Here is a 25,135-nt window from a genome sequence, read left to right on the forward strand (position 1 = left end):
GGGGAGATGATAGAAGGGAGGACAAATGGGAGAAGGGAGTAATTAGAAGTAAACACTTTTGGGGAGAGACAAGGTCAAAAGAGAGGATAAATAGGGGGCAGGATGTGACGGAAGGAAATATACAGTCTTTCACAACATGACTTTCATGGAAGTCTTTTGCATAACTACACATGTATAGCCTATATGGAATTGCTTACCTTCTCAGTGAGGATGGGTGGGGAGGGAGGGAGAGAAGTTGGAACTCAAAAGTTTTAAAAACAAATGTTAAAAATTGTTTTTACATGCAACTGGAAAATAAGAAATACAGGTAATGGGGTATAGAAATCTATCTTGCCCTACAAGAAAATAGGAGATGGGGAATCAGGGAAGAGAGGGGTGTGATAGACGGGAGGGCAGGATTGGGAAAAGGGGTAATCAGAATGCACAATGTCTTGGAGTGGGGGGAGGGGAGAGATGGGAAAAATCTTGTGGAAACAAATGCTGAAAACTAAAAATAAATTAATTTTTAAAAATTTCAACAATCACCTCCTGAAATAGATCCCAAAAGGAAAACTCTTAGAAATACTGTAGCCAAATTCCAGAGTTCCCAAATCAAGGAGAAAATATTACAAGCAGTCAGAAAGAAAACAATTCAAGTATTGTGGAAATACAATATACAATATATAATATACAATATACAATACAAAATACAATATACAATACAGAATAACACAATATTTAGCAGCTTTTACACTAATGGACTGAAGGGCTTGGAATATGATATTCAAGAGATCAAAGGAGATAGGATTAAAACCAAGAATCACCTACCAGCAAAAGTGAATATAATACTTCAGGAGAAAAAATGGAATTTCAATGAAATAGAGGACTTCCAAGCATTCTTGTTGAAAAGACCAGAGCTAAATAGAAAATCAGACGTTCAAATACAAGAATCTAGAGAAACATGAAAAGGTCAACAGGAAAGAGAACCTTTAAGGAACTCATTAAAGTTGAACTGTTTACATTCCTACATGGAAAGATGTTATTTGTAACTCATGAGACCTTTTTCAGTACTAGGGTAGTTAGATTAAATATATACATAGGCATGTAGGTATGTATGTTTGTATATATTATATATGTGTAGGTATATATATGTACATGGATGTATGTATGTACACATACATACATATATACACATACACACATACAGGCAGAGGGCACAGGGTGAGCTGACTATGAAGGGAGAATACTTAAAAAAATAAAATTTACTGTTGAATGGAATGTACTAAGAATAAGGAGAAAGGGAGACATACAATGTAGCAAATCATCTCACACACAAGAGGGAAGAAAGCTTCTACAATGGAGGGGAAGAGAGGGGAGATGAAAGGAAACTGAGCCTTACTCTCATGGGATTTGGCTTAAGGAAGAATAACACACACTGAACTGGATATAGAAATCTATTTTACCCTGCAGGAAAGCAAGGGGGAAGGGGATAGGAGAGAGAAGAAAATAGAAGGGATAACAAATTGGGGAAAGGGATAATCAGAAGCAAACACTATTGTGGGAGGACAAGTCAAGGGAGAGAATGGAATAAATGGAGGGCAGGATAGGACAGAGTGTAATGTGGTTAATCTTTTACAGCATAATTATTATGGAAGTGCTTTGCATTGTTACACATGTATGACCTATATTGAATGTTTTCTCAATGAGGGTGGGTGGGGAGGGAGAGAATATGGAACTCAAAGCTTTAAGAATAAATGTTAAAAATTGTTTTTGCATGCACCTGGAAATTAAGCTATACAGGCAATGGAGAGGGGAAGGGAAATGGAAGAACGGTGGGTAATAGAAGGGAGGACAGACTAGAGGAAAGGGTGAATGGAGTGAATGCTGTCCTGGGGTGGTGGGTGGGCAGAGATGGGGAGAAAATTTTGAATTCAAATTCTTGTGGAAGTGAATGTTGAGACGTGAAAAATAAATTATTTAAAAGAAAAACAGAAAAAAAAAAAAAGAAGAGCCAGGACCCACAACCAATCCTGGGAGATGTTCTCATTTACTTGGTGACAGATAAAAGACAAAAATGCCCAAGGACTGCTAGAAAGAGCCATTAGGATCAGCCAATTCCTCTAAAGAAAAGAACATATATAAAGAAAAGACGGCAGTAGTACCATGGAAAACTCAAACAGGATGGAAAAATGATTCTAAACTTAAGAACATATTAGTTAAAAGGAAACTCCACTATGTGGAACGCTTCATTTCCCCAAATAACATGCTGGAAAACTAAGGCATTACTGTACTGTCTTCATAACCTACTAAAAGCAGTGCTTTAAACTCTAGAACTCAAATCAACCACAGATTTAATTTTGAAATTCTTATTACCATATATTTACTTATTAAATTTCTACTACATGTAAGTTTCTGTACTAGATGTGAGGAGGGTTACAAAGAGGAGAAAGATATAGTCCCTACCCTAAACAATTTAAAGTCTAGTAGGAGAACTAAAATTATGCTCACAAAAATAAAGAATTAAATGTTGGACCTGTGATAAGACTGGCATTCCATGAGAAGTGGTAGGAAATATCAAGTGTATAAAATATCCCTTCAGTCAAAGAAAACCAAGGTTTTGATGGAATGCATATATCCAGAGATGGTAAAAACCAGGACCGGGTGAAGTCAGACTTTTTTAAATACACTTTAGTGCTTAAAATTTTTTTTTTAAACTACAGGATGAAGCTGAGAGGCTAAAAACCCAATCTAAAAAAACCAGTATTAAAACTGAAACAAATCTTGTTTCACATTTATACTCAAAAGAATCAGTGGTACTTAAAGAGAAATGTTAAATTAGTCCTATTTTTAAGACAAAAAACTTTCAGTGAAATATGATTTTATGTTTCCATTGTGAAAGGGAAAGGAGGACAGAAAACTCTCACCTTGATTGAAAGTCTTCATTATCTGTGCTTGTCTGAAGACTTATGAGTAGATTTATCATTAAGGAAAACAAGTTTGGAAAAAAGTGACCTGTCTCTCACCAACATGAACACTCTGAGACTCCCAACTTACAACCAACTCCACTCCACCTGCATTCTACAAATCTTCCTTTCAACTGCCCCTACCACCCAGGGTTTTCTCCTCTTCCCTTTCTTCCCAGGCAGCTAGGTGGCACAGTGCTGGACTTGGAAGTCAAAAAGACCCGAGTTCAAATCCTGCCTTCAAAACACTAGCCATGGTGACCCTTGGACAAGTCACAACCTCTCCTGGCCTCAGTTTCCTCACTTGTAAAATGCACCAACTTCCCAGGACTGTTGTAAAGATCAAATGAGATTTGCAAACCTTAACATAATGCCAACCATTATCATCCAAGTGGTAGTGACAACACTGTCCTAAAACAGTGAATACCCTCAATGAATCTCCACTTCTCTTGACTGCACAGAACAGACTTCCGGGTGCCACAGAACATCCCAGGTTTTGTTATGCCTCAAGCATCCAAGTTGATATACTTGTAAATATGATTGGAAGGAGGCATTTTTATATTGGCAGCACATACCTAAAAGTGAATCAATTTCTGAAAAACTGTAACAATATTAATGCTTTGTTACATCACGTGACAACATTATCAAACACATATAGGATATTGCTTCTTCTCCTCCTTTCCTCCTGTACTGTCCCGTTTCTCTTTTTTCTCTGTTTTTTCCTTATCATGACGAGAGTCCTATAAGGAGTGTCAGAATAAGTTATGGTGAAGGACAAAGATGGAAGTCGCCCCATAAGTCACACTGATATTAGTTATAGAATATTTTCTTCCAAAGCTACTTAAAAGCTCTTTGTCACTTTAAAGGTGGCTTAACTTGAATTAATAAACTTTCACCTAAAGCTTAGCATAAAAGTAAGTCGACCAATACTGGAAACACACACACACACACACACACACACACACACACACACACAGATACACACACACACCTGCAAAAAACATTCACCCAACTACTTTCATGACAGATGAGATTTACTATATAATCTCAATGAGGTAGGCAGCATGACCCTAGAGCACTGGTGACAAATTCAAACAGAACTGGGAAGCACTAAATTACACATAAGGATGCCTGCAGGCTGACTTAGTTTTAAAATGTAATAGTATCTCTTGTTTTACTGTATTTTTCTTTATCTTGTTAAATATTTCCCAATTAATATTTTTGTATGGTTCAGGCTGCACATAGGAGTAATGGCAGACCACATGTCTGACATCCCTGACAGAAATTAGACTGAAGTTTAAAACCTTGCCTCTGATACTTAGGCTGCATGACCCTAGGCAAGTCAGTTAAATTCTGTGTGCCTCGGGCAACTCCATGAGAATTATTTACTAACACACAGATTTATAGATGAAATCACAGGTTATTCACAGAAACCACTAATCCTTTATATAAACCTTGCTAAAGGGTACATATAATTATATGGCACTGTATAAGAGAATGACCTCAACTCTCTACTGAATTCTGAAACACATTATATTCTTTACTAGTAATTATTGAAGACTGCCTTGACTGCATAACTCAAATGATACAGTAAAGGTCAGTAATGTAATACATACAAATATGATCTGATATTCTGGAGAAGATACAATGTACGAAGTACACCATATGATGAAAAAATTACAAGGAAAGGTTACAAGTGAGTGAAAAGAGAGTAGGTATACAAAACCAAAAAAAAAAAAAAAATCTCAGGAATCACTGCCTTACAGACTAACTTTCCTGGCAATCTCAGACTCAGTAATGGGTAAATTGATCCAAAAAAATATAATGCTGCTTCCTTTGAGACACTCAACATTTTTAACAAATAATATAAAAAGGACTACTTGAGTAGCAAACTTTTTTTTTATTTCCCTAAAGTCATCTTGGGACTTATTTTTAAGCTTGAAATTTATTGTTCTTTTGTTTTTAATTTACCTTTTTGCTACCAGAAGAGCTTTTCTCCATTCTGTCCATTTTAATGGCCTCGCTGCCTTTTTCTTTGCCTGAAGACTTAGATTTGTTTTTTTCCTTCTCATTTGAACGAGGAGAATCTGATGGACTTTCACTTTTACTATGTTTTGAAGCACCAGCTAAAATTGCAAAGAAAATGATGAAAGTCCTTTTCTATTCAGTCTGGGGATGCTTACAAATGAATTTGAAAAATCTACCTACTTGTTCCATTTTCCTCTTTACGCCTCTTGGTGGAGTCCTGTGATTCACGGTCATTGTTTGAATGATCCTAAAGCAAAGATGAATTATGGGGTAAGCATATAAAACTTGTTACAAACTATCAATAATAACTAGCACTCTATAACAGTTCTAATATTTTCACTTACTTGGAATTGGCTTTTTAAATTATTAAAGCCAATATCAAGTAACTAGGCTGAAGCTCCTTGTTATAAAAGATTGAAAATTCTGAAGTGTATTTTTAACACAATACAATGGCTATTCCACCAATTTTTAGAAAAAAATAAATACTGATAAAGCAATTATTTTTAAGCTCTAGTTAGATCTATGTTTTTCAAAATAGGTTTTTAAAAAGGTCACTAACCCTTTTCCGTTCTTTCCTGTCCTTGTCCTCTTTCTTCTCTCTCTCTCTGGATCTTTCCCTTAACTTGTCCAAATCTTTCTTTTCCATTTCTCTCTCCTTACTCTTGGACAGTATTGGAGTAGTGTGATTAATGTAGTGCTGTGAAATTGAAGAAATATTGCTAAAGATTAGAGGTTCCCGGTATTTTGAAAAAAAAAAAAAAGTTTTAATGGAAGACAGCTGGATTTAGAGCCAAAACTAAATTAGCCAGGTCTTACTTAAGAGTAACTGAAGAGAACCTTGGCATAATTTACCAAAAAGTCTTTAATTCTTGATATTTGATAAGTTTTCATGTAAACTAATTATTTAACCTACATATATTACAACTAAAGATAGTCATTAAATTCCCATACTAGAAATTTTTTTGGTAGTGTTACTATCAAGATGATTATATGTTGGCATATGACCCAATTTAAGACACCAATTTTTTTCCTAAACATGTTATATGTTAGTCTAAAAAGAATTATCATTCACTGACACTGATTAGAATTTTTAAAATTATTACAGGTGACAACTAACCTCCTCCTACATGAAATGCCCTTGGAAAAACAAAAGAACATTGGGCCTTTACAGCACAAAGCTGTTAGTTCTCCAGAATAAACATAAAAATCACTGCAAAAGACTTTTTTCATTGCTTTAACAAACCCAGAAAAATCACCCATTAAGTTAAGTACGGAGAAACAACTCAAAATACTAAAAATGACAATTCAGTTTCTTCCTGCCCTTCCCTCTCCCAAATGTACTAAGGAAAAAAAAATGCAGAATCAAAGTACCTCCTATATAATTTTAACCATGAATAAATAGGACCTAACTTTGTACATTTTTGTTGTAATTATATACATACACACACACATATATATATTTTTAATTACTGGCAAATATCTAAATGGTAGTCTATTGTTTTATCTAAAAATCATCAGTTTAAAAATTCAAAGATGCATTAAATGATATAGTTCAACATTAGAGAGAAAAGTATTTCTCTTTCTAACACCCTTGAAGAGTAGTCATCTATCCTTTGCTGCAATACTTCCAGTAATATAGGATTCACTACCTCTAGAGACAGGCCATTCCACTTTGGAGAGTTCTATTATGATAAGGTCTTCTTTATACTGAGCAAAAAAAAAAAAAAAAATTGCTTAGGTATAATTTCCACTGGTAGGAGTTCATTTCAAATTGCTCTCTGGAGTTACCCAGAGTAAGTCTGATCTCTTCTGTACGACAATACTTAAAATATTTAGAAACATATTTGTGCCACCAAGTCTTTTTTTTCTACCGTTAATACCCCTAGTTCTTTCAACCCTTTCTTTCTAACATGGCAGTTTTGAACCCCCAAGTAAACCTCCTCTAGATTCCTTCCAGGTTGTCAATGCCCTTCTTGAAATGTGGGCAAGTACACTTCCTTATTCCAGGCACTATAAATTAACATATCCTAAGACACATATCAGCCATCAGTTGTAAGCCTGTACTGAACAAAAATTCAAGTCATTTTTAACACAAATGGCTGTTAAATCTATCCTTCCCCCATCCTGCTCTTGTGAAGGTAATTATTATTAACCTAAGCACAAAACTTTACAAAATTTTATATTTATTTTCATGTATTTTATGGATCCTGATTTTGTTATATATTCTTAGTTCTCTTACTGAGTCTTGAGTGCAAAAACTTGAAGAGTATATCATCTGTAGTTTTTTTAAACAAGTTTTGTTGATTCCTTTATTTCCTTTTAACATCAGCTACACACACACACTACCAGTACCATCACCAAACTACCCTTCGTAACAAAAGGAAATAGTTAAGCAAATCTGATTGACAAAGAAACTGTGTGGAGTAACATATGCAACATACCACAGAAATTTACTTTATCATCTATTCTCCAGGACCAAAATGGAACTGCAATTAAACTAAGTTCAGCTTATTTTTTGTGTTGTTTTTGTTTACATTATCCTTCTATAACTTTATCCAACTCACCTATAAAAATGTTAAACAGGACAGGAAGGACAGAAATCCAAGATGCAACACTACAGACCTCTCTTACAGAATGATATCACTGTTAACCAATTACAAATGAATCCATCTAACAATCATACTTATCAAACCAGCTGGTTTCTCCACCATTCCCACATGGCTATCTGAGCAGCTTTGCTAAGATGATTTGCTGATATTAAACTCTGCACATACCCTTTCACCCAACAATTCATCTCCTAGGTAATATAACACAAAGATCAAAAAAAGAGGGAAAGGACCAATATGTGATGGAATACTATTGTGCAGTAAGAAATGAAGGGAATGGTTTCAGAAAATCCTGGGAACATTTCTACGAACTGACGCAAAATGAACAGAAAGAAGAACAGTAACAATGTTGTAAAGACAAGCAATTTTTGAAAAGACTTAAAAACTCTGATCAATGCAGTGAACCACAACTTCAAAGGACTCATAATGAAACACTATCTGCCTCCAGATAGACAAGTGATAAGATTCAAGAATGCAATTTAAGCATATTTTCTTGTTTCTTTCTTGAGTGGAGAGGGGCAACATGCCTAATGCAGGAGTTTATTTTTTGTGACTATCCATATAGGTAATGGGTTTTGTTTTTCTTTCTCAATGGGTGGGAGACCAAAGAGAGGAGAATTTGTAGTTCAAAATAAAACTAAAGTAAAAACGAGATGGAATGCTGAAATTTGGGTGAACTATTAAGATTTGAATTACATTAAATGTCCACTAACAAAGACCTTATGAAATTCTGTAATTCTGATCTACAGCATTCCCTAAAGTAAGTCTAGTACTCTTATCCAAAGGACAAATTAAGGAATATTTAACCAAAATAGCAATTCAAGCAACTAACTGAAAATGTATCAGGTTCTGTCCTAGCTCTCTTCTCCTTCTCTATACCAGGGATTCTTATCCTGGGGTTAAATGGCTTCCCCTAAGGATAAGGAAAATAAAAAAATCTTTATTTTCACTAATATCTAACCTAGGGTTCACCACACTGTCAAATACAACCTGATGCAAAATAATGTTAAGGACCTTTGCTCTAACTTTTCCCCACCTCTCTTAGTAACTTCAGTGCCCATGGGTTGAGCTATCCATATTCAGGTGATTCTCAAATGTGCACATCATCCAACTCCAGTTAACTTACCATCAAATACTTACTGGATATTTCAAACTGACACTTGACACTCAACATCTCTAAAACTGAATTTCTTATCTTTCCCCCAAACCATACCCTCTTCCAAACTTCCACACTTCTGTCAAAGGTACCAACATTTTGTCTTGGGTTCATAACCTTGGCATTACACTGGAGTCCTCACTCCACACATCCAAATCTTGTCCTTTCTACCTTCACAACATCTTTCACACATTCAGTCTCTTCTTTCCCCTCAACCAACTACCACATTAGTTCAAGCCTCTCACTTAGATTACTGCAATTGTTCTCCCTGCCTAAAGGGTCTCACCACTCCAGTCCATCACACAATGCTGCCAAAGTGATTTCCCTTAAGCACAAATCTGATCACGTGAAACTCCCTAACTCAACAAACTTCAGTCGTTGCTTCTAAAATAAATATAAACTCTTCTGATTAGCTTTTGAAGTGTAAGACAAGCTAAGCCCTAATCTACCTTGCAGTTCCATTGATATCACTCCTCACCACATGCTCTAAGATCCAGCCAAACTGGCCTTTGTCCTGTACCTCACACATGACACTCCATTTCCTCTTTCTGTGACTTTGCAATGGTTTTCCCATAAACCAGCCCCCATACCTTTGTCTCATATAATCCCCACCTTCCATCAAGATGCAGCTCAAGCTTCAACCTCTACGAGTCTTTCTTGATTCCAAATAACAGAGTCCTCCCTCTCAAACTATGTTGGTATTAACTATTTTATGTGTACATGGTTTATATGTATTTATTAATTTTATATTTATACTGTATACATTTTTATATGTACCTTTGTGTCTCTGCCATTAGAATGAGTCCAATGAAGGAATTAATAGGTATTTAATAAATACTTGTTGACTGACTGATTATACATGAAGAGTAGAAAAAAGATTATCTAAGAAACATGACTAGACAAAGAGGCAGGCCATTTATGTATTATGAGGAAGGGATAACAGATGAACAACCTGACTGCTGCAATAATATCCAGAAAACATTAAAGTCAGTCAGTCACAAGCATTTATTAAGTGCTTACTACATGCCAGGCACTGGTCTAAACTCTGGCAACCATTCCACCCAGAATGTAAATTCCTTAGGGAAGAACTGTTTTGCTTTTGTATCCCTACCACAGTGCTTTGTACATAGTAGACTTGATCAGTTTTCAAAAGAAAAATGATAATCATAATCACAAAAGTTCTCTCCCATTAAACTGTGGGCTCCCTGTGATTAAGTACAGATTTTTGTCTTTGTACCTCTGCACAGTGACCATTAATAAGTACCCATTATTCATAATGAAACATACTATCTTGATTTTTTCTCTTTTGGGGGGGGGGGGTGGCACAGAAACACATAGTTAATGCAGGAATGTTTTGCTTGACTGTACCTTTATCTCTATATAGACTATATTTAGAAGTGTACAGATATCTCTTTTGTTTTTCTTGCCCTTACAACTGACGGGGGAAAAGGAAGGGAAAGAGAGAATTTGGGATTGAAAATGAGAGAAAACTGAATTCTAAAAGAAAATTAATAAACACCTACTGACTTGACTTTAATCAAACACCATATGAAAACATGCCTTACATGAGTAATAAGAGAAATACATATTTAAAAAATTATTAGGCTTTACCTCACACCTAGAAAAGTGGATGAATGACACAGAGACAGAAACAGTCAATGTTGGAAGGAGTATGAGATGAGAGGCACAGTATTACAGTGTTGGTAGAGTGTGATTATGTCCAATCATTCTAACAAACAATTTGGAACTTCTGCAAAAATATCAGTGAAACCTGTGAGATCCTTTGATGTAATGATTCCCAGTGGAAGAAAGATACATCCAGGAGAGTCAAAGCTGGTTAACAGGTTGGGGGGAAAAAAGGCTAACTATCTATACACAGACACACACACACACACACATACACACATACCTTCCTTCCCTCTACCTGGGTAGGGGCAGAGACCCAGACACATAGAGCATCAACCTTAATCTTTACCTCTCCAGGGAACCTTTATTTAAATAGAGAGACACAAAGCCAAGATTTGGTATGGCCAGAAAAGCCAGCTATCTACCTAACAGAGCATGAGTCTGGAGATTTTTAGGTGTCAGTCTACTGGAATTCTATTCACTGCTGCAGAGATTCTGTGGAAGTCCTGCCAATTCCTAAAAGGCTGACTGGCCTGAGTAACATCAAAAGACAACAACAATACAGAGAAATGGCAAAACAGCTACTGACTCTTACAGGAAAGGACCATTAAACTATGATCTCCATCTTACTTAGCTAAGTATATAGTTTGTAATACATATGAAAATACACACACACACACACACACACACACACACATAGTAGCACATTTCATGGTCACAAAAACTTAAGAATTGAGTGTGCCTGTTCTGGGCTGGGCCTGACTCAGGCCAGTGTTGTGGCTGTTGTCATTCAGTCAATTCAGACTCTCTATGACCCCATTTTGGGGGTTTCTTGGCAAAAATACTGGAGCGGTTTTTGTCATTTCCTTCTCCAGCTAATTTTACAGATAAGAAACTGAGGCAAACAGGGTTAAGTGACTTGCCCAGGGTCGCACAGCTAGTCAGTGTCTGAGGCCAGATTTAAACTCAGAGGGATGAGTCTTCTGACTACAGGCCCAGCACTCTATCCACTGCAAGGCCACCTAGCGTTAATGGTAGTTTAGGTTTAATACTGGAACCAAATGAGACACTTATAAGTCATTCGACAAAGTTAACAAAATTAACAAAAAGATTCACTTAGCCAGAGCAGAAAGATATTCAAACCAAAAAAAGGCACTGAGGACATCCTAAGTTGTTTCCTTTACCTGAGTTGTAATCTACCAGCCAACTACCAAGAACGCCCTGGAGCTTGTTGGAACTGTCTTCTACTCAAAGACCAGTGGTGTCAACAGAAACAGAAGCCCCTAAACCATATATAAAGATCCTTGCAAGCTGCATATTGAATAAGTTTTAACATGCAATATACTATCTATGTTTCGTTGTAATTTTATTTCACTAATTCTTTCCCAATTATATTTTAATCTGGTTCAGGCCACACTTGAGGATGTGTCAGCCACATGGGCCACTTTGCTTCACAATGAGTAGGCAACATCAAATGTCTGAGCTTCTGGATTGTTGAGCCAATGAAGTCTTGAGGAAAGTCTCAATGTCTTTTAAGGAAAAACTAGTTTAACTTGCAGGAGAGGGAAGGGTTAGAATACTGTTCCTACCACATGGTCCATCGACTAGAAAATGTCTCAATAAATCATGGTATGTAAAGAGAATCAAATACTATCAACACTGTAAGTAATGGCAATTACAAGAAATTCAGAGAAATAAACAAAGACATACAGACTGATAATGAAATAAGCAGAAAAATAAATACAATAACTACAATAATATAAAAATACAACACGAAAGGCTGAATTGTAATGACTCTATCAGTCTTAAAGAAGAAATGATAAAATATACCATCCCCTGTTCTCTGTAAAGAGGTGAGGGATCAGAAGCAATATATATCTTATATTCTGTTCTATAAGATTACTATTTATCAGTTGGCTTTGCTTACACATTTTTCTTTGTTACAAGATATGGCAGGAAAAGACAGTGAGTATCAGTAATTTTTTTTTCTTAAGGAAAAAGCATTGGTGGGTTGCAATTTATATTATTAAAGAACATACCTACATCAATGAACTGAGATCCATACGAAGAAGCTTTATGACATCTTAGGACCAAAAAGAATCCTTACCTACTAGTTAGCTCAAACAACATATAAGTAATGGTAAAATACATTAAGTAGACTTATACTTTAAAACACTGTGCCAAAACAATGAAGAACTTTCATTTTTAAAAACTGTTTACCAAAACAGATGAAAATATTAAGGATAAGGAAAATGGAAAACAAAAACAGGTGAGAAACAAGCTCTGAAACTATTCATCAGCATTTTTCAGTGGTGAACATTATCATTTGCAGAATTAGTTACAAAGAAAGTAATAACAAGGAAGGAAACAAGCATTTATTAAGAGCCTACAATGCTAAAGCAAAAGTAAAGTGCTTTACAAATATTATCTCATTTGATCGTCACCATAGCCCTATGAATTAGGTACTATTATTTATTTTACAGATAAGGAAACAAAGGCAAACAGAAGTTAAGTGACTTGCCCAAGGTACCACAACTAACAAGTGTCTGAAGCCTGACTTGAACTGAGGTCACCCAGGCCCCGTGCTCTATCAACTGTGCCACCTAGCTAATATAAATACATAAGAATATAGTCTAAGTGATCTTTTTAAAATGAAACAAAAACAAAAGGCTTTGAGACCCCACCCCGAAAACTCACCAAAAATGATACTGCTGAATTTCAAAGTAAAGAAATCTCCTGCCTTCCCAATCACTCCTCATGAAATTAGTAAATAAGGCTCAAATATTTCATTCTTAAAACAGTCAAGTGGTCCAGTTACTGTTACCAGTAGCAATACTGAATACAGAATTTCTAATTTCTAATCATGTCTCCCCAGAGAAATTCTCCAATATAAAGTGAATAGGTTGGGAGGGTGGGAGGGAGGAGAAGAGATACTGTCTTCAAAACAACAACAACAACAATAACAACAACAGCAACAACAATCTTGGTGTGATGAATATCTAAGTATAATCATATTAGATGAATATTTTCCCCCAAGTTTGCTTTTGAAAACATGATTTTCTTGCTCTGGGCCTTACGAAAAAGGATGAAAAATTTGATCCTTCATACATGCTTAAACTTGGGTTAGACTGTAGCTTCCAATTTAAGAAGACTGGCACAACTAAAAACACTACCAACCCTTTAGGTATTGATTATTGCCCTCCTGAATTTTGAGTTGGCTGGGTTGCCAGGATACTTTTAGGGACTCCTGCCATCAAGTGTCACCAATGGAATTAAGAAGATATAAATGTTACTGATCAGTACTGGAATCTGTCTGTATAAATGGGAGAATAGGAAGGGAAAGTGATTCATTCAACAAGATATTTAACACCTGCTATGTGTGAAGCTATACAAGGTACTCATAATCATGAAAGTGAGACTAAGCTACATTTTCTACCTGTATGTAGCTTTACTCAAAAAGGTAAATACACACAGTCTCCTCCTCCCCACCAAAAACTGAACTTTATGATCATTATTTCATATGATAGTTTATAAATGAAAATAATAAATATAGATAACTCTAAAGGTGAGTTACTTAGAGGGAACGTATGTATGTATGTATATACACATATATATGTATATATTATGTATGTGTATGTGTGTGTACACAGAGTCAATACTCATTATTTACAAATTCCATATTTGTGAATTTGCTGACTTGCTAAAATTTGTAACCAGAATATCAATACTCACTGCACTTCCACAGTCATCCTCAGACATGCACAGAGCAGTGAGAAATCTGAGTCCCCCAATACACATATTCCCAGCTGAGGTCAGACATTTTGCCTTCTTGCTTCAGCACTCATACTGTAAACAAGTGTCCTTTTCATGGTATACTTAGTATGTTTTTCAGATTTTTGTGTTTTTTGTTGGTGATTTCACTGTTTAAATTGACTCTCAAACATAGTGCTGTCTAGTGTTCCTAAACACAAAAAGGCTGTGATGTGCCCAACATAAAAATACACAAGTTAGATAAGCTTCAATAAAGGCCTAGTGCTGTTGGCCATGAGTTCAATGTTTTAAAAAAACAAAACAAAACAAAACAACACAAAACAAAAGAAGCTTAGCAATCCAGTACATTCAGAAAAAGGAAGAGGAAATCTGCCAATCTCTTTGTGAGGCTCTCTGGAAAATGTTAAAGTAAATGAGACTTGCAGGAAACTACCTCTGTATTTCCCCTAGGAGCAATTCGGTATTCACCAATTCAGCGTTCATAGCAACTATATAGAGCTTAACTATCGGCGAATGACAAGAATTGACTGTGTATGTAGAGAGAGCACAGTAAAATCAAAAGATCAAAAACCAGAATGGAAGAATTTTATAAATAAAAGATTCATAAAGTAGTACGAAAAAGGGATAGGGAAACAGACTTTCTAAACTCTAAAATTCAAAAGTTAAACCCACCCAATAGGACTAAAGTCACCTATTTGGGGGGATTATGAAAATTTTTAAGTAACACCTTTGAGATTATATTTGAGACCAAATTCTTAGAAGTTATGAAAAGTATAAAAAATTTAGGCACAGTTCTGAAAATGCACATGATGAAGCATTGATTCTAGCCAGATAATAATAATAATTTGTTCAAGGTGCTTTCATAATATTCTAGATAAAAACCTATGAGATGAGAGAAGAGGAAGAAAAGAATAGGGAAAGGAAGAGGAAAAGGAAACTAAGTAAATAAAGATCCTTTTGATAAAACTATACTTCTTCATAGAATCACAGAATGTAAATTGGAAAAGATACTAAAGATCACTTAGTCCAAATCCAGTGCCACCTGCCCCTCTTTCAAACCAATTTGCAGATAAGAATACTTATCATTCATAGGAACATAAGCAATTTGCTCAAGGTCACACAGCTAGTTAAAGAGCAGAGCTAAGAGTTCTGTAAAGTTCAGTTTTCTATGCCATTCTTCTACCCCACCCCCCCCACCCCCCCGAAAAAACGGATGTTTATGTGTATTTGGCCTTAGAGCTTAGAGGTTGATTCTACCATTAACTTAGCTGTATGACACTTAACAAATATCTGTGTCTCTGTTTCTTCATCTGTCAAATGAATAGTACTTGTCCTACCCCACCCCCAGAGGGGCACTGTGAGGATGAAATGAGATTTGCATGAAATTTCTTTGAAAAAATATAAAGCAATACACAAAAATGTGATATATTATCAGTCTCTTAGTAAAAAACCATTTAAAATTAACTTCATTACTTTAGAAGCAAAGTTCTCCCTCAGTCACCAATATCATTTCTTAAACCTTCCTGGGAAAGTACCCGACAGAACATATAGGTGTATATAATCTATGATATAAACCTACTTTTATTTAATCTCAAAAATAACTTCTAAAATATTCACAGTACTACTGAAGTAATGATACAAAAAATATTTTTCTGGACTGATATAACATTTGTACATTTCTAAAGATGCATTAAATTCTTTCAAGTAATTCTCCCAAGGATAAGAAACTTCTCTTGAGTATCATACCACATTTTTAGAACATCATTTTATGACATATCCACACTAATTAAAACCCTCCAAGATCAAGGTGCTTCATCTGCCCAGTATCAGCATAACCATTTAATTTATTTTATAGCTACAAATCTAAAAGCAGCTGGTGTTAGATTCAATGTGCACAAATGGCCCTCTTTCAAAGGAGGAGTAGAAAGTCTTTCCTAATAATGGTCCACTAGTAAGAGAAAGCACCCTTAATTAGACCTTAAGATGAACATTTATGCATGAAAAAGTTTACCAAACTGTAGTACCAAAACATTCCCCAGAATAAGATACGCAAGGATCAAATCATGTCACTTTTAGTTACAAAGTATTAAAGAATGCACAAGAGTGATACCAAGGAGTTAATAGTGGTATTTAAATACACCTGGGCTGAGAATCATTTCTGGAAAAATGTTTTTATACTTAAATCCCTTGGCCTTATACCATGTTTACAAAATGAGGAGATAGGTTGTTTCTTACAAGTGTTTGGCTCTCTAGAATACCTGTGTTTTAAGAGCCAATCAGAGCACTGCCAGTGCAGAGTGTGCCAACTCAAAAATATGTCTTCAAAAGCAAGTAAGAATGAAGGCATATCGAATGGCTTGTTTACAAAATATTAACACATTTTAGTGGCAAGTTTATTATGTTAACACTTACTGTGTTATTATAGTACAGTAAAATATATTAAAGTTTAATCTAATTTTACAGGAGAGGTTGTATTTTCACATTGACCCTAACATGCATAATGTATAACTAAGACACTGGTAATCCAAGTATTCAATTACCTCTGTCTGGCTTAGTTTTCTCACTTGTAAAATGGGCATAATAACAGCACCTACCTCACAGAGTTGTTGTGAGAATAAAATGACATATTTGGAAAGCACTTAGGACAGTGTCTGGCACGTATCAAACACTTAATAAACATTTATTCTCTTTCCTTCCCTCTCAATAATACAGGTGGGGAATAGAGTGTCTATTAAACACCAAAATAAAGAACTCTTTGGTATACTCAGTCATCTAGGCCAGCAGGTTGAGTAGAATCTTTATGGAGGATTTAGACATGAACTGCAACAAGATGAAAAGGTATGGACAGACCACAATTATACATCGATGGAGATAGTGCCCAACTGATTAAATCATTAATTGATAAGAGTATTTAAAAGACTCAAACCTTTGCTGATGACTCCTTGAGCTCGCTGAGGTTGTCCTGTAGAAAATGAATGGAGATGACAGGTGAGCTGGAATAGTTCTCAGAATCCCGAGAAACTTGGAAGTATGGTTGTAACCTTGAAACAAACCAGCTACTCCTTTTCTGGGAATAAATCTAGTGATGTTATCACGTGAATATCAATATAAAAACAAAAAGAAAAAAAGAAAAAAACAAAAAAACAAAAACAAAAAAGAAAAAACAAAAACAAAAAAAACAAAAAAACAAAAAAACAGAAAAAAACTATGTGAGATATCAAAAGATAAAATTTTTCATGCCCAATTTGACAAGTGAAAATTCCTCCCACTTTCTCCCAATAATTTAATAATATATGCCAATCTTTTTTTCTACCCCCCACTTAAAATATTAAGCACATTTAGAGGCTTAAGTGTGGGGAAAATATTACATCCATTTTTTTTTTCCACTAAAACTTTAAAAAACAATGGAGGTTACAGTGGAAGAACTCTTATTCCACATGTCCTTTTAAAATCCACTTAAAAGGTAACAATATTAACTATTCATAATTTTTTTCAACCTATCAAGAATACTTAGCAGTTTATACTTGGGGGATATAAAAAATAATCACATTTTTTTCCAAAGTTCATAAAAAGAGTGAACCTTATGCCTCCCACAGAAAAAAAAATAGTAATCACGGTATTCCACCACAGTGCTCTTGATGAAGAATTAGTAACTTACAGTTTTAAAGGTTCAACGTACTGCAAATTCAAAGATTCCATGAACTTAGATGATTTAGAATTAAAATTAAACATGGAGCAAGGAATGGCTACCCTGAGTCTTCAAGAAGGCTACACCCACGATTTTGTGCTGCAGTTGAATGCCTGAGGTTTCTCTTTGCTGGGTGGTAGGACTGGATGCCACATCTGCTTTTATCGTAACGCTGGGTTCAACATGTTGGGAACCCAATGGGTATAAACAAACCTCCAAGGGAAGACACAACAGAAGCTGCATGCTCACTGAATATATACAACTACAGGAGAACTGATCACCAAGGAGACTTTAAAATGGAACTCCTTTCAAGATTCCTTCTTAGAAAGGCACACATCGGTATGATGCTCATCAAGAAGCCTGATGAATTCAGAGGTATCTTGTTTATCCCGTATCATCCAGGAAGTCTTCAGTACTATATATTCTTCAATATGAATGCAGAAAAAAATAGGCTCCATTCTGTTGCCAAGACTCATTTGCTTGTAGCTACCATTGCACTCCAAAAAAAAAGGACTGCTTAAAACAATAAGGCACTTCTGGGTAAAATTTCTCTTGCACTTTGCAAATACTATTTACAAATTTAGTGCTAGGTCCTTGAAGTTTTAGTAAGAAAAATATGCAACAGAAAAAAGTCCACCAATACAGACAAGGAATGCATTGTGTAATGCAATACAAAACCTCCAGTGGCTCCAGTGAAGGCACAAGACTTGAAGGAAGTCGGGACACTGGTATTCCAAACAGGTGAGCCTAACATGGACGCTGCCTTCCTCAGGCTATACTAACCTTTACTGTTGAGGAATGTGATGGAGAAGAGTGGGTATCAAGTTTGCGGCGTTTTTGTTCTATTAGGAAGAAAAGAGAAACAACAACCGAAAAAAAAAAACATCAGTTAGAAAAAAGGATATTTCTATTTAATATTTTTTCCAATTACATTTTAAAAATGAATGTGTTTTAAGTGATTAAGTATTCACTTCTTTATCAAAGCTTGTAAGTATTTTATCACTGGGCACAGGTTCACAGAAGGAAATCTAGTAAAATGATAGGATGGAAATATTAATAAAGTTGAACTTACCCCTTTCAGACTCTGATGTTTCTGATCGGGGAACAGGTGACTTCAAGGACCCAGCAACTGGTGTCTTTTCTCCTCCTTTAATATTTTCCTTGGATTTCGTTTCCTTCGCTACATCTTTCTCTCTGGATGGTTCCTTGTCTCTTTCCTTTTCTACAGCTGACTTTGATTCAGGGTTGGTAACAAGTGTCTTGAATTTTTCATCTTTAGATGGTTTTTCATCCTTCTTGAATTTTTCCTTCTCCTTGTCAGACTTGGGTGTTTTTTCCTTCGTCTCTTTTGCTTTATCATCTTTGTTTACCCGCTCTTCCTTTGGTTTTTCTTTACCATCTTTACCAAGTGCCTTGGCCTCTGGAGTGGCAGCTGGAGTCTTTTCTTTTTTTTCTCTGTCTTTTTCTTTCCCACTTTTCTCTTTGTCATTTTCTTTAGTAACTTTGCTTTAGAGAGATTAACACATTTTAAAATTAATTCTGTGTTAATTAATAACATCTACATGTTATTTTACCATTCTAGCAATATGAAAAACTACAGGTCACTCATTCTCCCAGTCCTACTCCTTTCCTAATCCCATCTAATTTCTACTTCATATGAGGTACAAGATTTGAACCAGAACTTGGTGACTCCAAGGCAAGCCTGTTATCCTCTAGGTCATGCTGTCCTATCTATCTATATAATCTAAATAAATAGAAGAACAAATAAAGTGGATGAAAATTAATGAAGTGAGTCTGATAAATGTAGACCTAGAAGGAAGGCCATGTAATATGACCTCCTAAATTGACAGGGGATGATACTGAGGCCCAGAGAGGTTAAGTGATTTTCATAAGGTCATACAAGTAAGCATTAGAGAGAAGATTTGAAATCAGGTCCTCTGACTCCAAAGCCAGTGCTTCTTCCACTGTACCACACTGTCATATCTCATCAGAAATAGGCTCAAGCAATTCATAAGTGACAAGTTTACAACAAGTTATTAATTGGAAGTTATGTTTGACATATACACATAACTTAAAAGGAAGATTTCTTTGAGGGTAACAATCACAATTCTCCACAAACTATGAAGAAAAGAAATATATGCATGAATAAACCAAAGATCTAACTGACTCAATGTGATAATCACTATGCCCAAGCAAAAGCTATACACTATATTCCAAAGCAAAATACAAGTTTTACGATAATCTCTTTCACCAATACATTTATACTGACTAAATACAAATCACAAATTAATATTAGAGCACAATTAGAGGTACTACCTATTCGAAGCATTGTTTCCATTAGTTGTAGTTGCTTTAGGTGTTGCATTGGCAGCTTTATTAGCAACTTTCACAGCACCCTGAGACTTCTCCTTCCCTTTATCTGAAATAAAGAAAAATAAGACTTTATATGAAATGCCCCTATGCTTTAAGCAGCACTAAGCAACATTTTTCCAGTAAGATGGCTACAGAGTAATGGCTATGAAGCAGCAACAACCTAATACTTTCTCACGATTCTAAGACACTCCCTGCTACAAAGTTGTCACAAAACACCACCACAAATCCACCAGGATTCATGTCGATATATTAGTTTGCTGAACCAAAGTTTTAACCTAATTTAGGGTTACTTAAAATTTTCTACAGAAATGGCATACCAGTCTCCTCAGTAGTGCTTTCTTCCAATTTAGCTGCGTTTATTGTGAGTGATGTAGATATGCCAACACCACCAGGCCCATTTTGTACAGTGGCAGCAACAGCATTCCTTGGGGGAGGATCTTTGTGGTGGAATTCATTTTCAGGTATCATGTGTGGTTTTCTACTTTTCAACTGCCCAGAATAGCTGAAATTCGCACAAAGTGTTAAATATACAAACAAAAATCAAGGTACAAAAAAATGTGTCTCATTCTGTAAAATAACAAAAAGCAAGCTATATTTCATCTTTCAAATATAAAAGTTTTCTCCCTCCCCACCCTCATCCCCAAAATTGCTGAAAGCCTTTGGAGAGAGAGCTAAGCAAGTCTCTCTGTACTCTTCCTCTGAAATAAAAAAATTCTCAAAACACAAACAATAAAACTGAATTTAAAAATGTAATTTTCCTTTCACTGTTAGATGAAAACACTGCTAATTCACCTTGTGATAAAGCTAAGTCCTTCCCTCAGCCCCCAAAACCAAGACATCTTATATGACTTTGAAACTGTCACACTATCCAGTATAAACCAGAAGCTGATAACTGGAAGTGACAACTCTCACCAGCCTGTGGGGACATGATCTCATAATCTCCCGAAGTAAGTCAGAAGATAAAACTTCACCACTGTAAAACATTTCAAAGTCTTCAGCATCCTTCTGTTATCTAATTTCATAAATCACTTCATAATAAGATAGTGTTACCCCATAGCCAATGCATATAGGTCAGGTCTCTTCTCTTTCTCTTCTTGACAGATCTTATGCACTCTTCGTTCCAAAGCCTGGCCCAGGTTCAAAACTTTAGGATACCAAGGAAGTATTTTGGTCAACACAATAAGAATGTTCCTGATATGAGTATATTCACCCGTTTCAAGGCAATGAACTGATGCCTACAATAGATTTTAACAAGAGTGTTGACAATTTAAATCAATACTGAGAAAAATTAAGCCTTTGAAAAATCACAAGTTTGGTTTTTACCTTTGTTAGTTTATAATGCCATTTGTGTACAACATGTCGAAAATTTTCATAGTCTAACTGATCAGCTTTGTTTCCACCATCAAATCCAGTTGCCCGTAAAATGGTAAGGAAGCCTGGATAGTTACCACATTCCTAAGGAGAGAGTCCTTATTAAGTCATTTATTAAGTACCAAGGCACAATGCTAGGCACTAGAGATACAAAGCTAAAAAAAGTCCCTGCCCTCAAGAAACTTAATACAGAGTGAGGGAAATGAGAATGTGCCATTTATGTAAGTATTTATAAAATGGATAAGAGATCATTTTGAGGGAAAGGCAAGGGGGGGGAGGGAGAGAAGAAGACAGCAAGGTAAGACCTGGAATAGCTTGTATGGAGGTTGGACTGCAGTGGGGTACAAGGAGGCCACCAACTGAGAGTAAAGAGAAAGGAGCAAGTGATCGGTATTATGGAGATAGAGATAACAAGATCTGATAACTGGTTGGTTGCATGGATACAATGAGGAGTTAAGGATGGCATACTCAAAGGTGTGAACGTGGGTAACTAAGAGGGTGGTGGGGCTCGTGATAGGAATAGTGAAGTTTGAAACAGGGGTGGATTTGAGGGAAAATATGATAAGTTCTGTTTAGGACATGATGAGCTTGAGGAGCCTAAAGGACGTCCAGTTAAAAATATGCAATAGGCAGGAACAAAACTCATATCCAAGAAATAACAAAAAAAATGACACTTGATTATTTAACTATACCCCTAAAGGGAAGAGAAAATTTTAAAAATACTAGATGGTCTTTCACATAAAGACTCACTGGCATTATTCAATGCTAGAACTACTGATTAAGAAGGGACTAAAACTGACCTCTGGGCACTCCACAATACAAAAACCTAAAATACTTGATGCCTTACCACTGATTACAGATAATAATCAAAATATGTACAACTCTTTTCCAGTAAAGAAGCTATGCTTCTGAAGCATAGTTTTACTATGATAACACCTTAAACTCGACTTTATTTTCAAAATTGAATTGACAAGTAACTGTTAACTATTCATATTACAGGTAAAGTTTAAGAAAAAATTCCTACCTTTTCATATATTGCTCTATCACTATGCCACCTAGTCACAGTTTCTAACATGCAGCAGAGAAATCTTCCATAACGACTACCTTCATTTTCAGTACAGCTTGCTACTGTGTAAATTATGTCAGAGAAAACCTACAAACAAATAATTAAAATATAAAACACAAAACATAAAAACCAGAATTACTTCTCCCCTAAGTCTTTATTCAACAGAATTTTTCTTCTTGCATCTTTTGAAATAAAAATTACAACCATATTTATAATAAATTGACCATATTTATAAATAAACTGTTATGTATTATAATAAACTGAAATAGTAATCTAAATCTAAAACATTTTTGCATTTACATTCTCACACCTCTAGCCAAGTCCTAAGCCACATCATGGCATATGGTAACCCTGGGCTCCTAAAGGCAATGCCTGCAAAGCACAAGCTCTCTAGTCCTCCAGAGCTTAAAAAGGCCTAAGCATAGGCCTAAGGTAGTGTTGTTCTCCAGACTATCTCAGCTAACCCTGGGAGTCATCTTCACACTGGGGGAGAATGATTAACTTTTTGGTGACATCAATTCCCAAAGGTCATCTCTTAAAGTAACAAAAGGGGTTTCATCAGTCTGCATCAGTGAAAAGTTATCAAATCCAGTGAAATTGCAGGTGCCTAAAAAGCACTGAAGGATATATTCCTACTTAATCAGACATACAGGTAAGGGAAGGCAGAGAATAAGCATTTACATAGTGCCGGTTATATGCTAGGCACTGTGCTATATAAGCAACCCCACCACCACCATTTTTTTTAAACAAATATTATCTCATTTGAGATATGGTCAATCTCCACTGAGAGAGCAATCCTTTAGAGAGGTTCTCCTAAGAGCAAGGGGAAAGGAGAGCCAGAGAGGAACTAGAATTAGTTATCCAACATAAATACAGAACAATCATTTGATTAGCAAGACGCATACATTTAAAAGAGAGGAATGCACATCAACACTAACAGCTGGAAGGAAATTTTGTTTTACTGGTCCTTCCACAATATTTCTCCCTAAATGTATATGGAGGTGTTCTGCATTTAGGGGGAGGAAAAGATACGATGTATACCACCTATGAGACTAAATATAGATAGACCTAATTGCTAAACCTTAATAAGTTTCTTAAAATATGCTAGGAAATGTTTTTTAAAACTTGTAAGAAATATTATTTACCGTTTCATGGGAAGAAACCCACAGTTGTAAAATATAGAACTTACTCGATCATAACACAAAAGTGTGGAAAAATTAAGCGTTTTCTGCTGATGTACCAATTCTACAAAACGAGCGCAGTAAACAGCATCAATTGCTGAAAAAATGCAGCGAGGAAATATACACAGTTGTAGAAATTTTGTGATGGTCTCATTTTTTGTGGATTCTAAAAAGGAAAAGAAATCAAGGGATGAATTCTGCCTTTTCAATCAAAGAGTATTACAAATTTAACACCTATAAAAACTGCAAGCTTATTGTACAAAACACTAGCAAATCCATCATTTGGTATCAAAAAATGACACCAGGGATAAAATTCCTATCTATATTCTGTACATTTTCTGATTTAATTTATAGTTTTTCCAAAAATAAAAAGAAAAATCCCCATAGAAAGACATGTGCAAAAGTAAATGGTCAATAATAAGTTGTTTTCTTTACCTACAAAGCATTTTCTAAAAAAAATCTTTCACACAGTTCTGTGAACCATTAGTTACCTCAGAGAACAACAAAGAATAATTTTGTATTTGCAAAATTAAAAGCCATGTAAGAGTAAACTACCTAATAGACTTAAATAACATAAAAATATAACATACAAAAATAGCTCTAAAATCAGAAAGGCTTTCTTATAAGTTTAACAGTAGGGGGAATGAATCAGTCCCATCAACTTACTTGCTAAAAGCCAGTTATCTTTTTCCAGTTTTAGTCTCTGCAGAACTCTCTGGACATGTTCTATCTGTTTCTTCTCTTCTTCAAGAAGCTTGTCCTGAAGGGCAGTACAGCGTTCCTTCTCCTTTTTCTTTTTATTTGGAGGCTATTGAGTAGTAAATAAATTTGTTACTTTTTCTAATTATGTACAATTTATCTCCCTCTTTTCTTGAAATATTAAGATCACTGAATTAGTGATGCTTTTTTTTGCAATATCTTCAATTATTTCAATGCAAAGAACTTCAAAATCTTTCTCTCTAAACCTGACCTCCAGTAGCTTGCAATTTAATACCCTAGGAGGATGTGCTGCTTTCACATTAAATTCAACGGCCCCTAAAACTGAACTCATTATCCTTGGCCTGCAAATGGATTCCTTTTCCTGCATCTCTCATTAGTATAACCATTGCTCCAGTTTCCATAGTGAGAAATCTCTCACTCTTATCTACATATAGTCTTCTAAATCACTATCACTTCTTTCTTTAAAATGTCACCCCCTTTTCTCACTGCACCCTAGTATAGTTTCTCATTTCCTTATGCCAATGCCTCTGTAGCAGTGTTCTAAATACCCCTGACTACAGTCCCCACTACCTACTAATCTCCCTCCTCAACAAAAATCTTACTACCT

General features: G+C 35.5%; 1 protein-coding gene across 9 annotated transcripts in view; it reads right to left on the reverse strand.

The window, feature by feature from the left end:
- Nucleotides 1-25,135, reverse strand: part of THOC2 (THO complex subunit 2) — a 103,547-nt gene that overhangs the window by 4,556 nt on the left and 73,856 nt on the right. For 3 of the 9 annotated variants that reach the window (XM_072625950.1, XM_072625947.1, XM_072625953.1), the window contains 15 exons: nucleotides 24,475-24,616; nucleotides 23,817-23,974; nucleotides 22,586-22,714; nucleotides 21,514-21,645; nucleotides 21,241-21,425; nucleotides 20,508-20,692; nucleotides 20,134-20,236; nucleotides 18,890-19,323; nucleotides 18,601-18,659; nucleotides 17,056-17,208; nucleotides 5,530-5,667; nucleotides 5,151-5,217; nucleotides 4,914-5,068; nucleotides 3,606-3,682; nucleotides 2,904-2,949 (listed from right to left, as the gene is read on the reverse strand). In XM_072625950.1, the coding sequence (XP_072482051.1) occupies nucleotides 2,922-2,949; nucleotides 3,606-3,682; nucleotides 4,914-5,068; nucleotides 5,151-5,217; nucleotides 5,530-5,667; nucleotides 17,056-17,208; nucleotides 18,601-18,659; nucleotides 18,890-19,323; nucleotides 20,134-20,236; nucleotides 20,508-20,692; nucleotides 21,241-21,425; nucleotides 21,514-21,645; nucleotides 22,586-22,714; nucleotides 23,817-23,974; nucleotides 24,475-24,616 (2,145 nt within the window). In that variant the 3' untranslated portion in view covers nucleotides 2,904-2,921. Of the gene's footprint in view, nucleotides 1-2,903; nucleotides 2,950-3,605; nucleotides 3,683-4,913; nucleotides 5,069-5,150; nucleotides 5,218-5,529; nucleotides 5,668-6,619; nucleotides 6,678-17,055; nucleotides 17,209-18,600; nucleotides 18,660-18,889; nucleotides 19,324-20,133; nucleotides 20,237-20,507; nucleotides 20,693-21,240; nucleotides 21,426-21,513; nucleotides 21,646-22,585; nucleotides 22,715-23,816; nucleotides 23,975-24,474; nucleotides 24,617-25,135 lie in introns of all 9 variants that reach the window. The other 6 variants (XM_072625954.1, XM_072625949.1, XR_011970937.1 and 3 more) reach the window with 5 other exon arrangements.

This window comes from Notamacropus eugenii, chromosome X (genome assembly GCF_028372415.1).
Source record: "Notamacropus eugenii isolate mMacEug1 chromosome X, mMacEug1.pri_v2, whole genome shotgun sequence".
Classification (NCBI taxonomy): Eukaryota; Metazoa; Chordata; class Mammalia; order Diprotodontia; family Macropodidae; genus Notamacropus; species Notamacropus eugenii.